The sequence below is a fragment of the Passer domesticus genome, chromosome 7 (assembly GCF_036417665.1).
Source record: "Passer domesticus isolate bPasDom1 chromosome 7, bPasDom1.hap1, whole genome shotgun sequence".
Classification (NCBI taxonomy): domain Eukaryota; kingdom Metazoa; phylum Chordata; class Aves; order Passeriformes; family Passeridae; genus Passer; species Passer domesticus.
The window spans coordinates 11393128-11417827 of NC_087480.1; the positions used below are offsets into that span (position 1 = coordinate 11393128).

The 24700-nt window shown below is 41.0% G+C and overlaps 1 protein-coding gene across 1 annotated transcript in view; it reads left to right on the plus strand.

Annotated features, from left to right (window-relative positions):
- COL4A5 (collagen type IV alpha 5 chain) overlaps nt 1-24700 on the plus strand; it is a 73640-nt gene that overhangs the window by 35782 nt on the left and 13158 nt on the right. Inside the window, exons 14-41 of the mRNA XM_064426846.1 lie at nt 429-482; nt 587-643; nt 2812-2856; nt 2957-3010; nt 3189-3230; nt 3695-3827; nt 4455-4628; nt 5453-5536; nt 6733-6825; nt 7392-7462; nt 7680-7871; nt 8295-8463; nt 9137-9229; nt 9316-9420; nt 9982-10079; nt 10340-10490; nt 11137-11250; nt 14490-14657; nt 15513-15602; nt 16353-16502; nt 17746-17844; nt 18839-18928; nt 19241-19380; nt 20293-20419; nt 21619-21699; nt 22243-22341; nt 22919-22969; nt 23714-23899. Of these exons, the coding sequence (XP_064282916.1) occupies nt 429-482; nt 587-643; nt 2812-2856; nt 2957-3010; nt 3189-3230; nt 3695-3827; nt 4455-4628; nt 5453-5536; nt 6733-6825; nt 7392-7462; nt 7680-7871; nt 8295-8463; nt 9137-9229; nt 9316-9420; nt 9982-10079; nt 10340-10490; nt 11137-11250; nt 14490-14657; nt 15513-15602; nt 16353-16502; nt 17746-17844; nt 18839-18928; nt 19241-19380; nt 20293-20419; nt 21619-21699; nt 22243-22341; nt 22919-22969; nt 23714-23899 (3010 nt within the window). The remainder of the gene's footprint in view (nt 1-428; nt 483-586; nt 644-2811; nt 2857-2956; nt 3011-3188; nt 3231-3694; nt 3828-4454; nt 4629-5452; nt 5537-6732; nt 6826-7391; nt 7463-7679; nt 7872-8294; nt 8464-9136; nt 9230-9315; nt 9421-9981; nt 10080-10339; nt 10491-11136; nt 11251-14489; nt 14658-15512; nt 15603-16352; nt 16503-17745; nt 17845-18838; nt 18929-19240; nt 19381-20292; nt 20420-21618; nt 21700-22242; nt 22342-22918; nt 22970-23713; nt 23900-24700) is intronic.

The following is a 24700-nucleotide window of genomic DNA, read 5'->3' on the forward strand; positions in this document are numbered from 1 at the left end:
TGTGATACTTTTCTGACAAACATACTTTGATCCTGATGGCCTCTCAATTTCAGCAATTACCAGTCATCTAATTACTGTTGTTACTATAATTTCAGCAGGATTTGGCATTTGTTTGTTCTTTCTTCCTTTTTTTTCCTTTCTTCTCTTTACTGTTGGATAGCACCTGCAGGCCACCAAGCCAGCTGCTGCAGTGCATGCAAGAGGCAGCTGTGTTTTTAGTGGAGTGAATCACCTAAATAAACAGGATGAGCAGTTAATAAAATTTATAGATTCACTTGAAATTCCACACAAAGAAAGGATCATATTTATTCTTTGTGGCTTGGAATCTAAATGACAGCAAAAATATTCTAGCTAAGAAAAAAAGTCAACTGAGCTGTTAGGGAGTGACGAAAGCCTTAATCCTCTTTTTCTCTGCCCATGCTTGACAGGGTATTCCAGGTGATCCAGGCCCACCAGGACTTCCTGGGCCTCCAGGCCCTCCTGTGAGTAGAACTCTTAGTTCTATTTTGATGCATCTCTATCAGAACTGTAACTTCAGTCTGCTCTGGCTTGTGGGCTCAGTTTAAGATGACGTTTGTGTGTCCAGGGTCTTCCCGGTGGTGTGAAAGGTGAAAAAGGTGAGCAAGGAGAACCAGGCAAAAGAGTAAGTAGTCTGTTTAACCAAACATTTATCTTTCCATTCAGTGTTATCTTTGACAATTAAGCAAATGTTGAATTCAGGTGGGGCCATCAGCTTATGGGTAAGAGACTACTTTTTTTCCTCCTTGTAACCTGGCAACTGGTAGATGACGTGCAGGGGTCATGACAGGGCTTCTAGCTGTGGCCCTCTGTGCTTTCTGACAGAGCTGTCTACATGTAGATCTTACTTTAGGGGGCAGGAGAAAATAGTTTGTTACCTGGTTAACATATGAAAACCTTCAAAGTTGTTGGACTGCTTCTCTGAAGCAGCAGTTTGCTGTTTCCTTTTAGAAAGGGTCTTCATTCAGTTTGCTCTGTTGCCAAGCAGCATGAGATTGGTGTGTGTGTAGACATATGTATATATAAAAGCTGGTCCATGTAAACTCATTCTTGATGGGTTTGCTTGTGAGGTGAGTCTCAAAACCAAGTCTCTGAACTCTGTTAAGACCAAAAGTAGTCCATTTGTCACTTCCCAAGAGAATGTCTTGATTTATGTGATATCTGGGGAGGGCACAAGTCAGAATAGCTTTATCTGGGGATAGCAGGAGTCACTTTGTTCCTGATCAGACTCAAATCAGTCCTGGAATTTAAATGTACTTGGATATCACAGCTCAAAAAGCTGAAGAAGATCATAGAAGTGCTAAGTAGGATAAAAATAACATGGGCTGGACCAGCAAAGAAAAGAGAGGCTGTAACCAGTTCAAAACATTCAGTATCTTCACTTCCACCGCTTCTGAATGCATTGTTTCATCAACAAAGTGCCTTTGAAAATCAAGGCACAAGTTCTGCTCTGGTTAATTGGACAATATATGAATACTTTAGAAACATGCTGGTAGTAGGTTTTACAATTTCCACAGGAAATAAATACAGTGGAAAAAATGTTTGGTACTGCTGATAAAAATCCTTCATAGTTGCTGAGACTTATAGATGGACTTTGATTTGTCTCTTTTAAAGAGCATGAAAAGCAGATTTACCAAGCCAAAAGTCTCATTATATTTTGAGTGGGCTTTAAATTGTTGCTTCTCTCTGCAAAAATAAATGGGAACCACATAAATTTGCAAAGATCTCAAAGGATAAAAGTCCTGAGGGATATGTCAGATGCCTTTTGCAAAAAACTTGTTTACCAATATTTTTGTTTGGTTTTATTACTCTGAATCTGAGCATGTTGCATACTTGAAGTGCAATTTTGCTATTTAGTTACTTGAAAGTTGCACTTTGGGGCTTCATGTGATTCTGTGAGGCTCAAAGCCATTTCAAATATATTCATAAAAATGTCAGTCTACATATTCAAATAGATAGTTCTGCACATTCACAGGAAATTTTAAAACCTCAGTTTTGAGAGTTAGAGCTCATCACTAGTGAAAACAAACTTCACAAATCCCATTATACTCCGATTCACTAAATCTGTGGGGTCTTATTATCAATTTATCAATGACTGAGAGCTGATCTTGGCACTGAGGAAGGTTCACTAGGTGAAGCTCAATCACCTGCTCGAGTTGTGCCCCCAGACATGGCTTCTGTGACTCTGACAGTGAAGTGCCATTTGTCTGCCCAGTGAATGGTCTGGAATAAAGTGGAGCTTGCCCTGCTTTTATTGCAGCAATGACAAATCTGTTCAGCAAGAACATGCCTTTTAGAAGTCACTTCTTTGAGCAGAACTTCATCTTGTATTTTCATTGGTACTAATGAGAAAGTCATGTTGATTTAAAGGAGAGTTAAAAGTCAAACACAAAGTTTTATTTAGTTTCACTGGTCACATTATACTAATTTCCTAATTAAGTATAGTGTTCTACTATTTAGGGATTCAGGATCTGTTTTCCAAATAAAGAATTTCTCTAATGCTAAAATAAAAGGAGTAGTAAGCACAATGAATAAGCAGTAGTTAACTGGAGATCATTTTGTGCTGTATTCACCCAACATTACTCTGAGACTGTCATGGCTTTGTGCTCTGGTTTTCAAAATGGAAACCTCAGTTTAGGTAACTCCATTGGTTATGGTTGATGTCTTTGTGTTGTCCCAGGGACTGCATTCTAGATAGTTTGGTTCATTGAAAATGGGAAACAAGTAACATAATTTCCATAAGAATTCTTTACCATTGAAACATTTTATTTCAATGCATGTTTGTCTTTGAAGGGAAAGCCTGGCAAAGATGGAGAACCTGGTCAGCCTGGTAGGGATGTGAGTAATTCATATGTTTTTAATCTAAACAGACTCTTTATAAGCTTTTCTTTTGATATGGAGAAGATCTGAATGTGATTATATTTCCCTTTTCTTGAAGGGTTTACCTGGTGGGCCTGGAATAAATGGTGCTCCAGGAAGAGATGGTGAAAAGGTATGCCAGGATTTTTGTCAATATTGCTGTAATAGAAGGATAATTTGCCATCACTGAGTTCATTTCTGCCTGAGTGGTAACTGCATTGCCTTTGCTATTACAGTGTTGAGGAATATTTGCAATAACTTGTTTATGTAGTGCTGCACAGTATCAAAAATGCTCTTAATTTCATTGGTAGGGTGAAAAAGGTGACATGGGTCCCCCTGGTCCTCCTGGAATTGTAAGTTGCTGATCCTTTATTTTTTCTGCATTTGGTTGATGGTGTTGTTTCATTGTAGTTCTTGGCTGTCTGAGGGTCCTATCTCTGGGTACAACATCAAGAGCACCAGAAAATATTTCATACATACACTGACAAAAACAATGGTTTCCTTCTTTCGAGATCAGTTCTGTGCTCTGGGATTTTCTGGGTCACAAACACAGGCTGGGCTATAACCTCAGACCAGCAGGACTGAGTCAGCCTCACTGAAGCCTGTTGTAACTGTGTTGGCTTGGCAGGCAAACAGCTTCCTATTGGGGAGTGCTCTTTACTGGAATTTTCCCTGGTAATTCAGTGGAGTGGGGAAAGCATCCTGTCATTGGCATAAGGTTCAAAGTATGTTGAACTTTCCCTCCCTCACAACTCTTTATGATTCCAATGACTCTTTTCTTGGCAATTAGCTTCACATGAGCATGTAACATTTACAGGTTGTTCCAAGACCAGGCATAGATGCAACAGTGGGACCAAAAGGTAGCAAAGGATTGCCAGGACTTCCAGGAGCCAAAGGGGAGCGTGGATTCTCGGGTAGGCCAGGCCCACCTGGCTTGCCAGGATCTCCAGGTAGGAGCGCAAGCTTTAAATGAAGTTGTATGCTCAAATGTGTGATTGGGTATTTGGGCTCACAGCCTTTACACACTCCTTTTGACAGAAAGCAGAATATTTAGAACTACGTTTGAGCTTGAGGGGTAGTTTTTAACTTCTGAGGATAATGTGAGGAATTCTGAGCATTCATTTGCTGTGGTGAAGTGAGGATGCTGATCAGATACTAGCTTTATGCTCCTAGGGGTAATCTATGTCATATCACTCATCTGTAATTAATATATGTTGTCCATTGCATGGCACAGAGAAAGTTTTGTGTACCACATGTCTGTTAGGAGATGATCTGAGTCTACAGTGGGAGTGAGCAGTGACACCTGTATGTGCATTATATGTGCACAGAGAGGAACATAATGATTCTCATGATACAGCTTATGTATGGGGGTTTTTATCATCAATAATTCTTTCATTAGTCCTGGTTTTTGTTCATTTTGCTTTTATTTTTTCCCAATCATAAACTTAGTTGTTGAGTTTCAGGTCAATTTTTCAAACAAACGTCTCCAAAAATGTGAAATGTGTATCGTTGTCATCCTTGCAAAAATGTGATGTAAACCATTAAGCTAGCAAGGAACTAAATCCTTCCTGTCTTAGGGATCACTACTGTTGGACCTCCTGGCCCACCTGGCTTACCTGGTGAGAGGGGACAGAAGGGAGATCCAGGTTTACCTGGGGTTTCTATTCCTGGGCAGCCAGGAGTGGAGGGACCACGAGGACCGCCAGGACCACCAGGTCCCCCAGGGCCACCTGCACCATCTGTTGCTCCTGGTAAGTGATGATCACATAAACAGCAAGTAGAGGAGACTAAACAGCTTTGACACTTGTTTAGGTTTGGGTTTCTGTGGTTTGTTTGTTTGGTTTTTTCTAATTCCACCTCCAGAGATGTTGTTTATCAGCAGCTGAAGTCCATGAGATTCTGTTGCTATAGGTTCTCCAAGTTGCTCCCATTGCAAATCAGGACATCTGTAGGAGAACCTTAGGCTTAAGGAGAGGTACAGAATTTGTTCCCTTCTAAGAGCTGTGATAGCAGGAGAGTCAAAGGTGTAACTTTTCACAGAATTCCAGTTTCATGTCATAAATATTCTAGTGTGTAGACCACATGAAATTAGCTTTGGAGTGGATACTTTGGATGAAAGCATTTGGCTTTTTTTTTGCATACGGACAGTGGGGAATGGCAGATGGAATATAAGAACTGGAAAGCTGTAGTGAGGAGGGGCTAAGATGGTTCAGGAAGGAATTTAGTGTCTGGATGGCATTGGCATCTGAAGTGCCCTTGCTCTGAGGATGATTCATAGGCATGTTTTTATGATGAGGCTGAACATCAGAATGAAGTGTAGAGATGGAAGTGTGTAGGCTGTGGGAAGCAGTGGGAGATGTTTGAGGTTGTAAAGAATTGAAGATTGTTGTGTAATATCACTGTTTCCTTCTCAGATTGAATTACATGTGTGGGTTTTCACCAGCAGTCCTGTCTGATTTGCCAAAATGTTTGTGATTGTGGTGGGTGTATTAGAATCTCCACACAAATACATTTATTTGGTGCTGCTGTCAGTCTAACACAAATAGATATTTAAACCTCTCCTGATTTTCCTTAGGTGAAGGGTTATGTGAGCAAGGGCCACCAGGTCCTCCAGGAATTCCAGGACAACAAGGTTTTACAGGGGAGCGAGGCCAAAAAGGTACAGTGTCATGGCTATGTTTTCTATTTTTCTCCTTTTTTTTTAAACTGTGGTAAAAAAATGTAAAGTCTGCATTAAATAGTGATTAATGGTGCCCCTTCCCAGTAGGGTTGAGTGCAGATGTTTTATGTCTCTGTGTAAGAAAGCTTTGCTTTGAGTGTAGGATACTCCTTCACACCTAATATTAAAGCACAGGAGTCTGAGTGAGTGAGGCTGTAACCAATAATGATCCCTAATAAAGTAAAATGGAACCTGAGGTTTATGAGTATCTCCCAGGCAGATAGAAACTGTGTGCTTTGTAACAGCAAGCAAGTCTGGCCAAGTCTGTGTGAAAATGTTTTCTAGTAAATGAATACATTTGACATTTTTTATGGAAAGCAGCATTAAAGTTATAAATACAAGACTCCTAATTTGAGCTGGTCAGTCTGCAGTGAGTTTGTTTGTTTGCTAAGCAAAAGAAAGTCATATTTAATATATATCCTTGTTTCCAAAAAGACAACCTTGCAATGAGGATGCTGACATGGGTAAGTGAGAATCTTTTCCTAGCCCAACCATGGACATCATAAATGACTTTAGACATCTCACTTAATTTTGTACTCACTTCAAAGAAAAATATTTTGTCACGGAGATTGTAAAGATTAACTAATTAACCTAAATGAAATGCTCAAATATTTCACTGATGAATGTCACATAAGTCTGTATGTGAAGGAAATTCCTAAGCTTCTTGAAACAAATCTTTTTTTACTCATTCAATACTTTTACTCTACTTTCAAATCAATGAAACATTCCCAGTATTTATTTTGCAGTCTTGGAGTTTGTTTGGGATTTTGATACAGGTGGTTTATAATTGTAGTTAGGAGTATCAAGTACCTACTTTAAAAGGGGACACTATTGCTGAGGAAAAAAAAAGTCCATGGTTTTATTTTCTATTTCTGAAAGCCCTGTTTTTGTTTTAATTATTTTTCACTGTCATAAATACATTCTAATCATATGTGATATTGGTTGTCTGACTCCTAGCCACCAAAAAGCTTTAGTTTAACTTGAGGGAGGGGAGGCTTATAATTATTTAAAGTAGTCACTTTGGACCTGGTATTATAGATCAGTAGCAAGAAAACAGTTGCTGTTGTGCTGAATTCTTTTAGTATTTTCTAAAACCTGATGCTCAAGTACACTTTTTTCAATGCAAATCTTTTTAGGTGATCGAGGAGACACATGCTTCAACTGCATAGGAACTGGAGTAACTGGTCCTCCTGGGGAGAGGGGACCACCAGGACCTCCGGGTAGTCCAGGTAGGGCTGGAGTCTTCAGTAGTTGATTTAATATGTTCCATAAAGTCACTTTTTATCAGGGTTATGTGGGTGCAATGGTCACAATATATCTGTATATCGTGTACAAGCATTTGTCAGCTCCAGTGCAGAGTTGGTGCACGTTGTGTTTTCACAGTTGGAAAGAAACAAGATGGGTGTGTGTAAAACAAACACTCATTCTTTGAAAATCTAGTCTTTGAGAAATATTTCTGTTCAAAGACAGCCTTGCAAGCATTCTGCATTTTGAAGGTTTAGGGTCTGCTGTAGATTTAACTGAGAGAGAAAAATCAACTTCTACTACTGCTATTCCTGGAGTAATGGAAGAGCTGGAGCTTTTTAAAAGCATGACGTTTTTTGACACTACTGATTCAACTTAGAGTTGAAAATATGTTTCTGCTGAAATAAAATGAAGCTCTCAAAAAAACCCCAAAAAAACCAGAGTAAACTTGGTCTGGTTTTAAAACAATTTAGCTATTATCAATGAAACAATGTTTGATATTGCAGCCTCTCCAGCTTTGTTTTTCTTTTGTTTTTTCTGCGTTACTCAGGTTCTCCTGGTTTTCCTGGACCAAAAGGTGAAAAGGGCCTTCCTGGATTAACTGGCCTTGTAGGGCCACCAGTAAGTGGTGGTGTTATGTTCTGGTGGGGAAAACAGTGTCTCGTTTGTCTTGCATGATAGGTAGATCTGTAAACAATAGATTTAATTTATTGTCTAATACATATTTTTTTTGTCCATAACGATCCTGAATGCATGATTTGTACATTGTTCCATACTCAGAGTGAAAGGAAAAACTAAAATACCTTCTTCTTTCCTTTCTTTTTTTTTCCTCCCTCAGGGCTTCCCAGGCACCCCAGGTGCTCCTGGTAGACCTGGTCCTAAAGGAGACCCAGGGGATGTCCTGACTTCTCCAAGACTGAAAGGTGACAAAGGAGACCCTGGCTTCCCAGGACCCCCAGGTCTCCCTGGCATCGATGGCACTCCTGGACGAGATGGACTGCCAGGTTTGCCTGGCCCTAAGGGGGAACCTGTGAGTGCCATTTTAGGCTGTCCTTGACTGGATGGATGTTTTGGGAAGTCCTGCATTTGACATAGTGCAGATAAGAGAGCTGGCACAAATGCACTTTGTATGTGATAAGGCAGGAATTCTCTTCAGTAAATGCCAGTCTAGTGATGATACACTGAGGTGCCTCCTGAATCTGCCAGTGCTCTTGAAATAAGCTAAGGCTCCTCTTGGGCAGTGTCAGAGGGACCCTTCTGCCATTGTCTACATTTCCCCTGGGTACTGAGAGGAATTGTAGCCAGGTTTAGGCCTGCTCTCTACCATGTTAGCAAGATGTAGGCAGCTCATGAGAACTGGAAGGATGGAAACTGACAGAGTTTCAAGGCAGAAACAATGAAACACTTTTGGCAGTAAATACATTCTTCCCCATCATGCTCTTTTTGTTTTCAGGGCAGTGTTGCATTCAAAGGAGAAATGGGTATTCCAGGTGACCCAGGGATACCAGGTCTTCCTGGAGAGAAAGGACTTCCTGGACCTCCTGGTTTTGGTCCACAAGGCTCACCTGGTGAAAAGGGCATCCAAGGGGTATCTGGCCGTCCAGGGCCTCCTGGTGTCCCAGGTGAGTTGGTCTCTGGGTGCTGCTGAGCAGGTGCTGCAATGCCAAACTTTGCCCCTTTTGCTCCAGGTACTTCTCAGAACATAATGCTGTTTCTAAACATTTCCCAGAGGCTTTGTATGATGTGTTATTTGTGTGCTGCCTTACTGAGGGTCCTCACAGAACCAGAGGGAGGGCAGCATCTGTGTCAAGTCACTTTAGGCACGTGCTTCACCTTCTGCTCTGACCTCCAGGGAAGTTTCTCCTTCCCCACTGACTGCAGTGGAAATGCACTGTAACTACCTTTGTGTGCTTGGCTATACTGCAGCTAAAACAGGCTGGGAAAAAAGGGCTTGCTCTGAACAAGTTTGCTTTTGTTACTTTCTTGTCAACTACACAGATCCTAATCAAGCAGTGCTGGTGTCAGCTATGGAAATATTATTCACATGATGGTACCTAGGATGAAGCTATTAAAAAATAACAGTTCAGAAAAACTGTCTGAGCATTGAACAGGGCTTCTGAACCTCTAAGTGCTTTGTGGGGCTTGGGACTAGAGAGTCTATTGAATACAAGTATTGCTGATGTCTGAGTTCTTTGTTAGCTTGGGATGGGACTGGCATTGTTTCGGCTTTAAAAAAAAACAAAACAGAAAAGCATCTCCTACTGAGTGATTCATATTTCTACTTTTTGGTTTTAGGTCCAAAAGGTGACCCTGGCCAGACTATTACAGAACCAGGAGTTCCTGGTCCCCCTGGTCCTCCAGGAAGAATTGGTGATCCAGGTCTTCCAGGTAAAGCAACAGCTAGATACCCAGGGGATTCCAAGAGCTTTTTATTGTGATTCTGGATAACTATGTTGATATTCTTCTTTTTACAGGAGATCCTGGTCAGCCAGGTCAGCGTGGTTTACCTGGCATCCCAGGTGCAAAGGGAGAGCCAGGTATTCCTGGCATTGGACTTCCAGGTCCACCAGGCCCCAAGGGTATGTTTACTGCCCTGGCACTGTGTTGTACTGGCAGGAAGAGGGGGCTTAAGGGGTAGTGTCTCTTCACTTTTTACTAGTGAGTTGACTTTGTCTCTAGAATCCTTTTAAAAATGTTTGTCGTAAAGTTATTCATCTTTATAACAGTTTCAGAAATACCAGGAGAAAAAGCTGCTGAGCTCTTATTACTCTGTTCACTGTCCTGCTCCTCAGTAGCTTGCATTTTTCAGTAAACCAATAACACTTTGATAAAACTTTGGGAAATGAGCTTGCATCAATAAATGATCTCCAAATGCTGCCTCAGGATGTTAATGTTTCTGATGCGAACTGCTTGTGATTTTTGTAAAAGCTCAAAGCATAGGGAGTGCCCCCTCTGAGAGTTCCAGAGACCCTTTGTGGCAAAGACTGAATGTCAGAAGTTCTCTCAGCTGAATGGGTACCCCTTCAAGTATGCTTGGGCTAGAACAGAACCTCTTTTCATGGGCTTTGGGCATGTCTGGAGGAGTTGTCCTAATGCTCTCTGCTGTCCTTTCTGCTCCCTAATCTTCCTGTTGTGTGTAGGTTTCCCAGGGACTCCAGGCCCTCCCGGAGCTCCAGGAACTCCAGGTCGCCCTGGTCTGGATGGACCTCCTGGATCACCTGGTTTCCCAGGAGAGAAGGTCTGTGTTTGTTTGCTATAAAACTTCCCTTAGAGGTTTTTGTGTGTCATTGGGAAGATGGTGAGGAGGATTTCACCTCTTGTTCTCAGCTTTTGATGGTGGGGAAGTAAAATATTTTACTTGACATCTTGAGTGAGGGTAGTAAAATAGAAATTGAACTCTAAGATGGTGGCCATTTTTAATCTGTTACTTTTAACATTTTTTAGGAGAGGCTAAATTTAGAAAAGCCTCTTTTAATTTTTTAAATTTATTTGTTATAGGGAGACCGTGGATTTGGAGTTCCAGGACCTCCTGGGCCCCCAGGACCCCCAGGCATAAAAGGAGTTCAAGGACCTAAAGGTGATCCTGGTTTCCCAGGAAACCCTGGTCTCCCAGGCCGGGCAGGCTTTGATGGAACCCCAGGGCCCAAAGGTATTGAGAACTCTCCCCTGTTTTGTTCCCCTATAGAACTTCTAAAAATGTAGCTGTGCTGGGAGGCATATGGCAGTTAAATACAAGCAGTGCTGACTTTAGAGCCATTACTTCAAAATCAATTTTTCCAAAGCAGACACACCTGTGTAAATGGCAAATTGTGTTCTCAAAAGGCAGCTAAGGGAATAAATCCCAATCTGTGGGTCAGTACTTGAAGCTCTCTATTCTAAAGACAAATAATGTTTATATGAAGGTAAAGCTTTATCAGTAGAATAATTGTCATTTAGATGCACTGTGCTTCCACATGCACAGAGTTAGCAATTCATTTACCTCTGCTCTTGACCATGGTCTGTACTGACCTGCCCAGCATGCCTGGTTGCTGGAGAGCATCTTTGGGGTTTGATGTGGATGATGGTGCAATATGTGTGTAGTCTGGAAATGTAAACTTCATGTGGTCCATGTTGAGTGAGGACAGATCCCTGGCCTTGGGAAATAGCCTCTGGAGTGTGATTTTTTTTCTCTGTTAGATCAATGTTTGTTTGCATCCAAGAATGAGATTTCAAGTACAATGTGCAGGGACTCTGCTCTGAAAGCAAATGTCTCTGAAATTAGTTCAGTATTTGACTAAACAAGAGTGTTCTTTTAGGTGACCCTGGACCAAGTGGACCACCAGGACTTCCAGGCCCACCAGGCATCCCTGGCATTGGTGGTCAGGGTCCTCCTGGATCTCCAGGACCTCCAGGTCCTGTTGGCCCCCCAGGTAAAACTTACATGAGTGGTTCCCATAGATTATTTCTGGCATATATAAGCAGGGACACAGGAGGCTGAAGGTCCCACTCACAGATAGACAGTGATAATTATGTCTCTGAAGGGAGTTTGGTTGCCTTTTGTCTAAAATGACTGGTGATTGATGAAGATATGAACTTGTTCCATCTCTACACAGAAGGGTACATGTGCATGCGTGTACATCATCATTCTATTCACAAAGTTTGTTCAGGGAAATTCCTTTTCCTTTCATTCAGTGAATGGGCTTGCTGTGCACCAGCTCTTGATGTTGCAAGTATGTGGCAGTCACCACAGTGAGAACACTCCTGTGGTCTTCAGCATGCCTTGCACTGAAGCCCTTCCAAACCCATCCAGTTCCAGTATTTAATAAAATAATTAATTCTGCCATGCCTGTAAAATGTTTGTGTTGCATGTCTGTGAGCTACACTATTTGAACATGTTCGTGTGTCAGCACTGGGCTTGTCATTGTTTGCAATGCATGCTGACAAAGTCATGGCCAGCTCCAAGACCGTGGATCATGGGTTGGTTGGTCATATTCAGATCTTTATGAACTGGGAGCTGAGATTCAGCAAAATGCTGAACTTGAAGGTGGACAAGCACTTGAGTAAACAGACCCATGGAGCTTGAGTTCGGCTTGCATGCACAGTGTGGGTCATGTTTAAATCTGTTCTTCCTGAGCGGGGCAAGGAACATGTGGTCAGGGCACCAGCAAGCCTGGGATGTGCCCAGTGTTGGGAGCAGGGCACAGAGGAGGTTGGGAAAGGCACACAGGGGCTCCCTGGGGCAGCAGTGGGTCTGTGCCTGGCTGGCTGTGCTGACTGTAGGGTCCTGAGCTGCACTGGAGGCTAAACTGAAACGGAAGGACCAGATTTTGGGGTGAGGGGGAGATGGATAAGTGTGGGTTTGAATGTTTCATCCAATGCATGTTCTTTGTCTTCCTGTAACATCTCTGGTGCTAGCCGGAGTTTGATTTGATGTGTCCACCAATTTATTCTGCAAAATACCAATGTTGACAAATGCACAATGATTACTAGAGCTGATGGATTTGAAATGCCTCTATTTTCACTCTTCATGTCTGTACTGACTAATCAGTGTGGCTTTTAACAGCATGGGACTCTGAAATCTGGTGCATGCTGGAAGGTCCTGCTTGAGAAATCCTTATTTCCCTTGGCACTGCTCTGTCTCTGTTCTGTGCAGAATGCCTCACATTCCCTTCTCCCATCCCTTGTGTGTTTTACTAGTCTGTTTTGATTCTGATCCTTTATGCAGCATTTTGGTAAAGTTTCTGGGACCTGTTTTTCAGGTAATTTGGAAAATTCTTGGAAGGAAGTCCCTGTTCAAAATTTGCTTTCTTTGCACCACCATTTATTCAACTAGTTTGCAATAGCTCAACATGTTTTCCTTTTTGAATACGTAACAAATTACTTGAGAATTTAGTGTGTTGTCCATATTGTTCTAGTTATGATGTGGTTACATTTTTGAGACCAGAAGTTAGATTGGAATTAATTTCTATTTGAAGAAATATCTTTACCATTCTAGGTATGGAGTTTGTCCTACATATTATGTTTTGGGGTTTTTTTCCTACTTGCTGATAGAAAGCCCTTGAACACAGAGCATGTGCATCCCCTGCCCATCTGGTACTGTGTTTTTTCTGTGCAAAATAGCCACTGCAGGCACAAGACACCATGGTTTTACAGCAGTGATAAGCTTCTGCCAGAGGGGAACATGCTTAGAATTAAATAAATGCAAGTCTACAGTTTATGCCATCAAGAAAATTCAATCTACCTTTTCAGTGTGCAAAAAACACGTGGTGACATCACTCCTAAACTTGTTCCTGCAGCTGAGAGTGGGGTCACCATTACAGGGCTGGAATTCTGCTGCCTTGCAGTTATTTATGAGGTTTTGGCGTGGCAGTGTCAATTATCTCAGACTATGCCAGGGCATGCAACATGCAGTATACCATCTGTGGGGTAACAATGTACACTTACACAATAGAACTAAAAGAATGTGGGGAAATAATGGAACTTTTTTTGTGTAGTAAGGAAGGAACATCTTTTGAAAATCCATATTTGGAGGGATTTAACAGAATGTGGGGCAAATCAATGAGAAGCTGATTGATAGGGTGTACTCTGGTGTTCAGAAGGGGTGCAAGCCAGTGTCTAGAAATGAGAGTTTTGTAAGAAACATATCAGAAAAGGCTTGTCCCCCACTTTTGTAAAGAATACAGATGACGAGAGAGGGGAAAATTTTTTTTAATGTACCGTCAATATTTGAAAATATCTTTTTGTGGCTTCTGCATACAGGGATGGCTGCACTTTGAAAAAGATCTCCAAGTTTCCTTGCAGTCTGGTTTCTCTTAGCTGCATTAGCATCGAATTCTTTGTATTTAGATCTGTTTTCAGTAACTTTAGATAGACTTTTTTGTTTGGTCTTTGTTCTAATCTATATGTGCTTTATTTTGTTTCCTAACTTAATGACTATTACAACTGCTTACTGCTACCTGTCTCAACTTCCTGATGAGCTCTAACTCGTTGGCTTTTGAACCTCAGGTCCCCCAGGTACTGTGGTTTCTTTACCAAAGCCTTTTCTTAACTTGAGATTTATGAATTCTCCTTTTTGGTCAGCTCCATTTCCAGAGTGAGCATCTTCACTGACCCTGTGCACTGGAGGGAAACGAGCCACGTGCTTGCTTCAGTGCCTTCAGCTCAGGGTCATTAGCATTGAGCAACCTTAAGCATATTTTGACAATTATTATTTTTCAATCAGGGAAAATACAATGCAGTGCAAAATTTTGCTAACCTTCACAAATATTCAACTGAGGTTATCTTAGAATGTAGGAAAATTTAATAATTCATGGAAATATGTGAATCTGAATACCTAATTATAAAATACAAACTAGTCTAATAAATTTGGCTTTTTCTTTTAATAATTAGACTTAAAATGCTGTTGAAAAGAGTTGTTTTCCTTTTGAGATATGAATTGCATTTGCTGCATCTTAATAAAATTTTAGTCATGCTTCTTTTCAGGACAATATGGCCTTCCAACACTTGGAAGCTATTAAAAAGTAAATTGTTTTAGAAGAATTGCATGGTTTTCAGCAGTGCTAGGAATGGATTGCAACTAAAACTGCTCCTACAGTACTATACCCAGCCACACAGATCTCAGCCTTGCCTGACTTTTTGCTAAAAGCTGTGTCTTAACCTCATTGTCCAGGGCTGCAGGGCGTTCCAGGGGAGAAGGGAGATCCAGGTCCTCCGGGCTTTGATATTCCTGGGCCTCCAGGTGACCAAGGAGCTCCAGGATATCCAGGACCCCCTGGACTACCAGGGCCTCAGGGTGCACCTGGGCCCCCTGGCAGGGATGGAATACCTGGATTTCCAGGTAAGTTCATGTATTTTACCTGTGGAGAATGCCCAAACTGCAGTTACAGGTGGTAAACTCTTTGTGCTTGGCCATGCCAGCTTAATGTGCTTAAGTGTTTATCCTACCTATTTAAAATTGGATATATGTAACCATTACACCTCATACTTTAAAAAACCAAACATTGTAACAAGTTTTATTGCATTAAAATCCTTATTACCTCTTCCCTGTAACATGATTTAAATATTTCATACATAATTCTTTTTCATAACTTTCAGATATGGCTTTGATCATCATTGTTATGATACTTCTCTAATTTATTTTGTGATTTTTTTTCTAGTCACTGCTATAATTAAAAATAAAATTTGTTTAAAGAAAATAATTATAAATGCTATTTAGTTTTAAGTATTAATTTCCTTATTCTAGGTGTTAGACTATTCAGTTAAGCTAGTCTGTTTTGCCCTTTGAAATAGAAATACTAAAAATTAATTTTGATCATCTCTTGGATAGAGGGAGCAATACAAAAGATTCTAGAAGTAGTGTATACTTAATTGTCTTCTTGCCTTTCACTCAAGTCAAGTTTGTTCTGAGTAGTATTTGTGTTTCAAACCAGAGAATTAAACCTCTTGGAGATGTAAACCATAGCAGAGCAGTGCAAATATTATTCTCAGGACTTAACTGGAAAAATTGCCACAATTTTCAAGTGTCATTTTATATGATATTCATTTATACAATAAATGAGTGCTTGTAATTACCTTAAAACAGGCATGTGCTGGTTAGTAAATACCATAGAGATTCAGGGAAGCAAGTTTAAGGTACCTGTTAGGTTTTGAGTCTCTGTTCAGAATGACAGTGTGGTTGGTTCAATGCTTTTAGGTGCCAAAGGTGAGATGGGTGTCATGGGAGCTCCTGGTCCTCCAGGGCCTCCAGGAACTCCTGGAAGAAATGGTCTGCCTGGCTTGAAAGGTAATGTTTGTTTTATTCACCCCTGAAAGGGACACACAGAATGCTGTTTTCCCTCTCCTGCATTGAAAGAGGTTTTGTAATACTAGCATCTAGGTTTTTAATTTCTGGGACTTGCCTAAGTTATTGTCTTGTGACAGTAGTGATGTTCAGAATTGCTTTGCATTTTTAAGCCATAGCTTTCAATCACTATTTAGTTGATGTCATGAATTGTTAGCTATTTTAGAAACATTTCCTTTGGATTGATGGCATTGAAGTGGGGCAATATTTCTGCAGTGTGTTTTGAAGCCTGCTTAAAACAGCAGAAAGAAGAAAATCAGTAGCTTAGGGTTATGGATTCATCAAGAATTAGCTATATAGGTATATCAGAGAGAGTTTCTTCTCTCTGCATTTTCCCAACCCCCTTGCTGGAGATGAATTTTGAAAGAGTTTGGTAGAAGAAAGCCCAGGTCACCTCTCCAGAGCAAGGAGGCTCTGAATCCAAAGGTGCTGTAGCTGCTGTGACCCCTTTGTGCTCAGGCAGGCACAGCTGCTTCTTCTGCTGCCCTGAGCTGGCAGACAGCCCTGTGCACTCCATTCACTCTGCTTTGTTCCAGGGCTAAAGGTGCTGTGGAGCACCTTCCATAAACTGCTTGATCATTCCGTGAATTCCAACCTCATGAATAAATCATGGGATGCCTTGTAAGAAAAAGCATGACAATCAGCCTACCTTAAGGATTTATTTTTTCCTTTTGTTGGCTGTACCTTCTGTAGGTAATAGTGGATTGCCTGGTCCACCAGGACCTCCTGGACCAGTGGGGCAGAAAGGCATCAAAGGTGAAGCAGGTCTGCCAGGTCCACCTGGAACACTTGATCCCAAACAGCTGGGAGCAAAAGGAGAAAAAGGCGAGCCGGGTGTTCCAGGTAAGGAGCTTTGCATGTGGATGTGGGGAGGTGGTTTGTCCTCTACACATAGTAGTGAGCTGTGACTGAATCCATTACTATTCATTCATTATTACAGAAAAAAAAAAACTAAATATAGATGTGGTTTAAGGGTCTTGTATTTAGGCTTTTTTAAAAGCCTAACTTTGTGACAAAGTTCCTCTTTATGGTTAGTCCGCAGTGTCCTTGCTCCTTAGCTGTTGTCATTATTTGGCACATGGCTTTGTAATAGCACTAAGGTACTTTCAGCAGGATTACAATTCAGTCTTCTAGGAGTTATTCCTAAGCATGATGAGAGAGTTTTTATAGCTGCTGTCCTGGCTGCATTCCTGCTGTCTCAAAGGCCCTTTGGTCTTTGCCACATAGGATGAAATTGCTCAGGTCATCTGCTCGTGCACCACCTCTGTATTCTACCCTTTGGATGTCTCTGTACCACCTGTGAGCTGAATGTCATCTCTGTGTGTGTTTCTGCTTGGCAAGTTGGCAGCCTGGAAGCCTTTCTCAAGTCTGTGTTCTCTCATTCTTGCTGGCTTCTCCCTCCTCCCCCACCAAGGGTTCTGAAGTCTCCTTTGAACTTTAATTTAGTCTTGAGAAGAGTAAAAAATATTCTACCCTAGAGAGAGCCAGAATGCTTTTCCCCAATGTTGTCCCAGCCATTACTGTGCTAATTTACCTATTGTATTAATTTCTCACAAGCCTAGGTAGGCTCCTAAGACACTATTTTTCTTTTCCTGTGGAAGGCAGGTTTAACCATGTCATCAGGGCAACACAAAGTTCTTAGGGGATAACAGTCACATAGAATTTGTAAAAATCTGCTAAAATACCTGCATTAAATTTTATGATATATTAGTCCCAAAGGGATTTTGGTGTAGCAATGTAATTTAACTTGTATATAAATAATCGGGGGGAATGCAGAGGTTCAAATGGAGTCTGCTCATGCAGAAGACAGCCCTTGAATGAAATACATTGGCATTAGTCATGAACTTCCTTTTTTTCTCTACTTATTATATTGTTCTTGTTCTCTAGTAATTTTAAATTTTCCAGAACAAATACTTTGTGTTCTCTGGTACTTTTCTTTGCTAAACTAGGAGGAATTATGTTTACTGAAGAAAAATCCTTATTTGTTTTTTTATTCACCTATATCTACATCTGATCTCTTAAGGTAAAAGAAAACATACAGTAATAGTGATAGTAATAATAATAAAATGTGTCTTTTTCCCTTGAGGTGTTCCTGGTTTATCAGGCCAGAAAGGTTATCAAGGTCTCCCAGGTGACCCAGGCCCACCAGGACTTAGTGGCCCACCAGGTGTGCCAGGATTGCCAGGTCAGTAAACAATGCCTCAGCTGGACAGTTTTGATGAATAAAAATTTGCGTGTGTTTTTATCACATGGAGTTGGGATGTTAATCCACTTACATCTAAACCAACCTTAGGGATTTGCACTTAAAACTGCAGCACAGTTTTTGGGACATTTAGAGTCATTATCCAAACAGATGCTTGAAGCCCTTTCCTTCAAACAGACTCAAGAGCAGGTTTAAACTGATCCCATTAAAGATTAAGGTGTCTTTTGGGATGACTGGAAAAGCACTTGCTGCTTGAGCAAGCAACGTGACTGCAGAACCTGCCAATAGGACTTTCAAATTTCATATGCTTATTTTGTATACTGCCAAGCATCATATTTTGAAATGGCCAAACGGATGTATTGCAAAGGCTGTCAGGGTGTCAGATATTTGCTTTAAAGAATTGCAAGGACCAAGAAAGCTAATTCTGTTTTGCACCACTTCTCCCTGCAGCTGTAACAATTTATCTGAGATCTTGAGTCCTTGCTTGCTGTGTCTAGTGTAGGTCTTGCTGTCAATATTTCGTTGGGCTTGGGGAATATTGTTAACATCCAGGACTCAAACTAGTTTGGGCATTGTAGGTTGCATTAAATTCTGTAAAAGAAGCTGCTGAATACTTGTTGCACATAAGAAAGAGATGATGTGTTCCTTCTGCAGAGGAACTCGTGAGAGACCATGTCACACCAGTGCTGAATCCTTTGAGATGTAAACTGAATCCTGGACTGAGATTTGACCTATTTCATTAGACTTATTTCAAAATAAATCAGCAGTGATCCCGATCAAATCTTGGCTTGCAACAAAATGAAGGTGTTGAATATTTTACTACAAATAAGTGTGGAAAAGCAAGTAGGAGCAGTAGAGGCCTAAAGCAACTCCAAATCCATTGCTTGTAATCAGATAAGCATGTTCATATGAGAATGCATGGATACCAGAAACCTGTAATTATTGCCATTAATTAACTCAATCACACCTTTCCTAGGCATCAAGGGAGACATGGGGCTTCCTGGGCAGCCAGGACCAACAGGACCTCCAGGATTAAAAGGAGCTATGGGAGAGATGGGCCTTCCAGGTTAGTTTCTGTGCTTGAATTTTACTTCATTTGGGTCAGTGTTCTCCTCTTATATCTCCCCAAAGATGACTCTGCTTGTGTCTAGCATGTAATAATAGCAATAAAGTGAGGATTGCATCAAGCCCTGCATACATAATGGAGATTTTAAGGTAATTGTTTTAGTTTGGTTTTAAAAGTAAAAAAATATTAGGTATTCAAGGCCAGCCAGTCAAATTGTTAGACCTTTGTAGTTCAGTTGCTGTACTTTGAATGATCTCTGTAAATTACTGCAGAAGTTTTATTTTTTTTAATTTCATTTTATCTTTTGGACAGGTCCCCCTGGGCTTAAAGGCAGCCAAGGACTAGCAGGACGTCCAGGGCAGCCTGGGCCTGCAGGATTTCCTGGACTCAAAGGGGAGAAAGGTGACCCTGGTCTCTCAGGCATTGGTATTCCTGGTCCCCCTGGACCAAAGGTACCTTTACAAAATTCTTCCATTGAAAACTACATGAGGAAATTAAATTTTATGTTGATTTTTCCCCTCAACTATTACTTCATATATATTATGTATAACTGTAAATATATATTTATAAATGTATTAGTAACAAGCAGGGTTGACTTTTCAGCTGAGATAAAAATTTTTCCTTTTAAAGATGAAAATATTTCTATATAACTTAATCAGGTTAAAGGAGAACTTTTCAAGTTGGGTTTACTTAGTGGCCTAATCTTCACTGTGACACTTTTGTAGTTGCTAGTGATTTATACAATTAATATCATTGTCCCCCTGTCTAATTGTCATTAATTCCTAAAAATTTCAGACATGCATTTGAGAACAAATTACTAATAATATAGCATGGTTACTGCTGCTTAAGATTTTAAAGTCTGAAGTATTAAAATCTAAAGTATAAAGTATTTTAATTAATATTTGCCTATATCATCCTTTCTGGCACCCACAAAAAAGTGACAAAAATCTTCAGAATTCCTTGCAGTCTTCACTGATGCCTTGCAACTGATGTTGTGCACAATTAACTCAGCAAAAACATTGCGTGATTAGAGCTGCACTGGTTTCTTTTTTATTCTGCATTGTCATGGGGTAAAAATCTCTGATCCTGCTGGTAGAAAGGAATATAGGTTTTTCTTTAACATAGGCCAGTTCTGAGGAAAAACTACGATACTGTACACAAAACTATAGGGAAAGACTGTTGAAGTCTTTACTGTTGCTGGTTTTGCTTTATTTTGTGTTGAGATGATTCACTTTAACTGGAGATGAGGAGAGGTGTACACAATATCCTCGTGGCCCTGATGCGATGGTAGGATGGGGAACATGCAATAAGGGCTTTCCTATCTTTAGAAGTCTGGGTTCTTATTTCTGCTTAATGTTTTCCAGGGAGATCTTGGCTTGCCTGGATACCCAGGTAGTCCAGGCTCTAAAGGTACAGCTGGAAGTCCTGGTTTGCCTGGATTTCCAGGCAGTCCAGGTGCAAAAGGAGAACCAGGCCTTCCTGGATTCCCAGGTAATCCTCAGCAGATTTTTTTTTCATTTCCCCTCTTGCTAATATTGGTATGAACAGCTAAACACAGTGGGTAACTGGAGGAGACTCCAGCTTCTCAGAGTTTCTGGCTATCTGCTGCTTCTAAGCTTTGTGCTGTTGGAGTTGTCACTGCAAAAGTGTGGGAATGCATCTCTTGTGAGTGCCTTCTGAATTGTTCCTCTCCTCTGAGGGGATGGAGCAGCTGTGTTGGTTAATACTCTCCAGAGCACTCACTCTTACCTCCTCTAACACTAATATTAGGGTAAAAAAAAAGTATATTTTTATTTCGTGAATCAGTAAAAGAGTGCCATCCTGGAAAACTTAGCATTTTTTCCATATCATTTATTGTAAAAAAAGTGTTCTAAAGAGAAATCTCTGAAATTAGGTTTTGCACTTTGTTCTTTAAAAAATATAAATATTGGTTGTTCACAAGTGTTTGTCAGTTTTTTCATTCAAAATTTAAAGAAACAAAGTTTTTTTAGTGCTGTAAATGCAGCAGAGGTAAAGGCTGTTTTACAAATATGCTTGAGCTGCTTTGATGTAGAAAAGTAGGGAATTTACAACCGTGGTCATGACAGCAGGAAGCTTAGAAGAAAGCAAAACGTGACCACGAACCTGACAGTTTTTACCCTGTTTCGTGTCATGCCTAAAAGACTGAACAGCCACAAGGTGTATTGAGACACTGCCTTGCTCAGGTGCTGTTCAGAGCAGACATGCAACAGATCAGGTGTTTCTTCTGCCTCCACTCAGCTCATGCTGTAGGGGTGAGAATCCAGTGTAAACTCTGAGACCAAGTTCCTTTTTCAGGAGGGGAAAAGAGGATTGGGGAAGGACTATTCAATCCCAGTTCATAATGCTTTCAATTTGTTGTCAAGCAGAAACATCTGTCTTTACAATGGTAGTTGTTGAGTTGCTGTGTCCTTGGCCATGAGCTCACCAGTCAAGAGGATGCTTGAGAGTAGCATGAAGGGCAGTTGTACCAGTATGTTTTGTTTCTGTGCATTCTTTGCTTTCTAATTCATCTCCTTGACCAGCTGTAAATCTGCAAAAGGAGCATAAATACAGTATCTTGGTAGAATTAGCTCATTTGTTACTCAGGGCATCTCAGATTGTAGCATTTCATGATCTGCTGAAAAGTCAGTTTTGTTCATTATTTGATTGAAATGCTTGTACTTTTACAGGAACACCAGGAATTCCAGGACCAAAAGGTATTGAGGGCCCTCCAGGTAATCCTGGCTTGCCTGGACCGCCTGGGCCAGTAGGTGAGCATGGACAGTGCAGCAGAGATCAGCTGTGAAAAACATAACACATGAAGGCACTTCCTTTCTTATCTTTTCAGCATGATAGAAGTTTCTCTATATGTACATGGGTGCTCAAACACCATTGCACACACTTAATTCACTGAAATTAAACAGCAAAGAAAGAAATTTTAACTTTCTTTTGGGGACTTGTATTTGTTGTCAATTTATTAGCTATTGAAACAAGAAGTTAACTGTTTCTGTACTTACCAGCTTTATTTATGCTAAGTATTACAGTGGTCTAACCTGTTTTTATAGGAGCAAAATCCTAATTTATTCTAAAGGGAAGCATTATATTTTTAGCAAACAGTGACTGCTTGAAAATTCACAGGCCTAAAAGGCTTTTCTGAATTGTCAGGGGTGAGAGGTTTCATTTTAAGATTACACCTCTGTAAATATTTTATTGCATTACCACACCTTTAGATTCGGGTGGTGATGAAGGGGATGCTGTTTTTCTTTACTGCAGTTTAGGCAAGACTGTGCTGATGTGTTCCATCCCTGTTTTAGGTGATATTGGTCGTCCTGGCCCCCCTGGTCCTTCAGGGGAAAAGGGACTACCAGGTCGAGATGGCATCCCTGGACCAGCGGGTCAGAAGGGTGAACCAGGTCAGGTGTCCTTCCTGTTTCTTTCCTCCTCTTCACTCTGCCCTGACATGTCCTGCTTGCTCTAGTCTTTCTTCCCTCTAACTGCCCTTGCACCTTCAAAGCTGCATCTGTGGTTCCTGGCTGCTGGGTGCCTCACAAAGGGTGCAGAGAAGCTGCCAGGGAAGCACAGGACAAGAATTCAGTCAGTTCTCCTGGATTTTATTACCTGGCTTTAACACCAGCCCCTGTTCCTGTATTCCATGGTAGCTGTATAGCTTCAGCTCAGTTACACAGTGCATAAACAGTGTAATCCCTGCTCTAAAGATAGATCTTCAAACAAAAATGCAAACATAGTAACTCCCAAAATCTGAAAGAATGTGGATTGTGAGGGGATGGAAAGTGTTACGAGAGTTAGGGATGTGTTCAATAGCAAACCCTCCAACTTTGGGGAAGACTGGTGAGTGGATGAGAATCCAGGTCATCTCAAGGAATCACTTATTTACACGAACTGCACTTTCATTGTTCTAAGCCTCATATTCCCATTCCTGGAGACCTGAAAGCTAAATATTAATTTTGGCTAAATCTATCTTTTTTTCAGGTCTACCAGGTTTTGGTCGTCCAGGACCCCCAGGACTCCCAGGATTGTCAGGTAAAGCTTTTCTGTGGCCCTTTGTTAAAAAGGTTCAATGTAAAACACATTTACACACCAAAACCAAGAAGGGTATGTTGTTTTTTTCTGTAACAAATGAATGCTATAGCTACAAGTAATTTTTTTTTCCTCAGCAGACTTTTAGTTTAACCACAGCAATAAAGACATTTTATTGCTGACCACTGTATTTTGTAAATTGGCAATTATGCAGCCAGAATAAATGCACACAGAGCAATAGCCTAATGCATTGTGTGGAACATTGCCGATTGGTGTCAGTAAATAAAGCATTCATACAACATATGACAAATGAAGCTGCTTTGAAAGTATAGGTACTTGATACATTGCTCTTCTCTGGTAGCATTAAAGCTCCAGGCTTATTTGAAAATTTTGCAAGTATGTCCTAATTTTCAGCAACATCTCAAAAAAAGGATGAAGTCTTAATACTGACAGGTTTCTTCACAGAAAGCCTTATTTGTAGGCTTACAGTCTCCAAGCATGTTTATGAATTACAGCATCACTGACTTAGAAAGACTTTTTGACATGTTATAAGCTATGGCATGTTCTCTTGCAAGGATTATTATCTTTTCTGAATGTTAGACAATTTTACCCTGTCTCACCCTGCAAATAAGGGGAGTTGTGGCCAGACTTGTGCCTTCTGCAAGAGGGAGAAATGGCTTTGCAAGTTGGCTTTTGGGCTTTATATAAATTTTCAGTTTCAGTATTCACAAAGATGACTTTTTACAGGGCAAAAAGGAGAACTGGGGTTACCTGGCCCACCAGGACCCCCTGGACTTCCAGGACCAAAGGGAGAACCAGGTTTCCAGGGCTTCCCTGGGCTGCAGGGTCCACCAGGTCCACCAGGAATACCAGGGCCACCTCTGGAGGGTCCTAAAGGTAGCCCTGGCCCACCAGGTGTTCCAGGAAGGCCAGGTAAGAGCATGATCCATACCTGTGAACATCTGCCTATACTTTGATATTTTGCTGGTAGGCCATCAGCCTTTAAATTGGCTCCGTTTATTTGGATGGATAAGGTCAAGCCTCATGGCATAGGTGTGTGGGCAACCAGAGCATTTTGTTGCCAGAAAAACTCAGTATCTGTAAACAAACTAGCCCAATTTCTCCAAATTTGGGATGCCTGGCAGCAAAAATCAAAGGTGTTCCCCGCGGGAGGGTCTCCGCATGCTGCCCCAGTAATCACTCACAATAAGCACGACGAGAACACCCGAGACTTTGCAGTGTTGTCACGCCATCAGCAAACGTCACCGCGCACAAAACACCAAACGTAACAAGCCCCATCATCCTAAGAGTCATGACAATCCAATTCCCACTAGCATCCCAGCATGGCCAGATTGGATGCTGCTCCTCATCTCCGGGCCATGTAACACAAGTCATTGCTCCATCGTGTCATGTGGCTCCCTGGACTCCGTGCTCCATCGTGCCGTGTTCATCTTTCCATTCCATGTTTGCATCTTATTCCTGCACCAACTAATTCTGGGAATGAGAAAACACTACTCTGAGTTAACATTGCTGAGCAACTACCTGGCCTGTGTTAGAAATTAATTTCTATTTGGCGTTATAGAATGTTTGTTTGCATTTAGATACTGCTCTTGAAAAAATCTGATTTAAATGAACCTGCCACAGCTCCACCTCAAGCTTAGTTCTGGACCTCTAATCCAGAAGTACTTTGCTATATCTAAGATTCATCTCACATAAAAGGATTGATATTCTCCC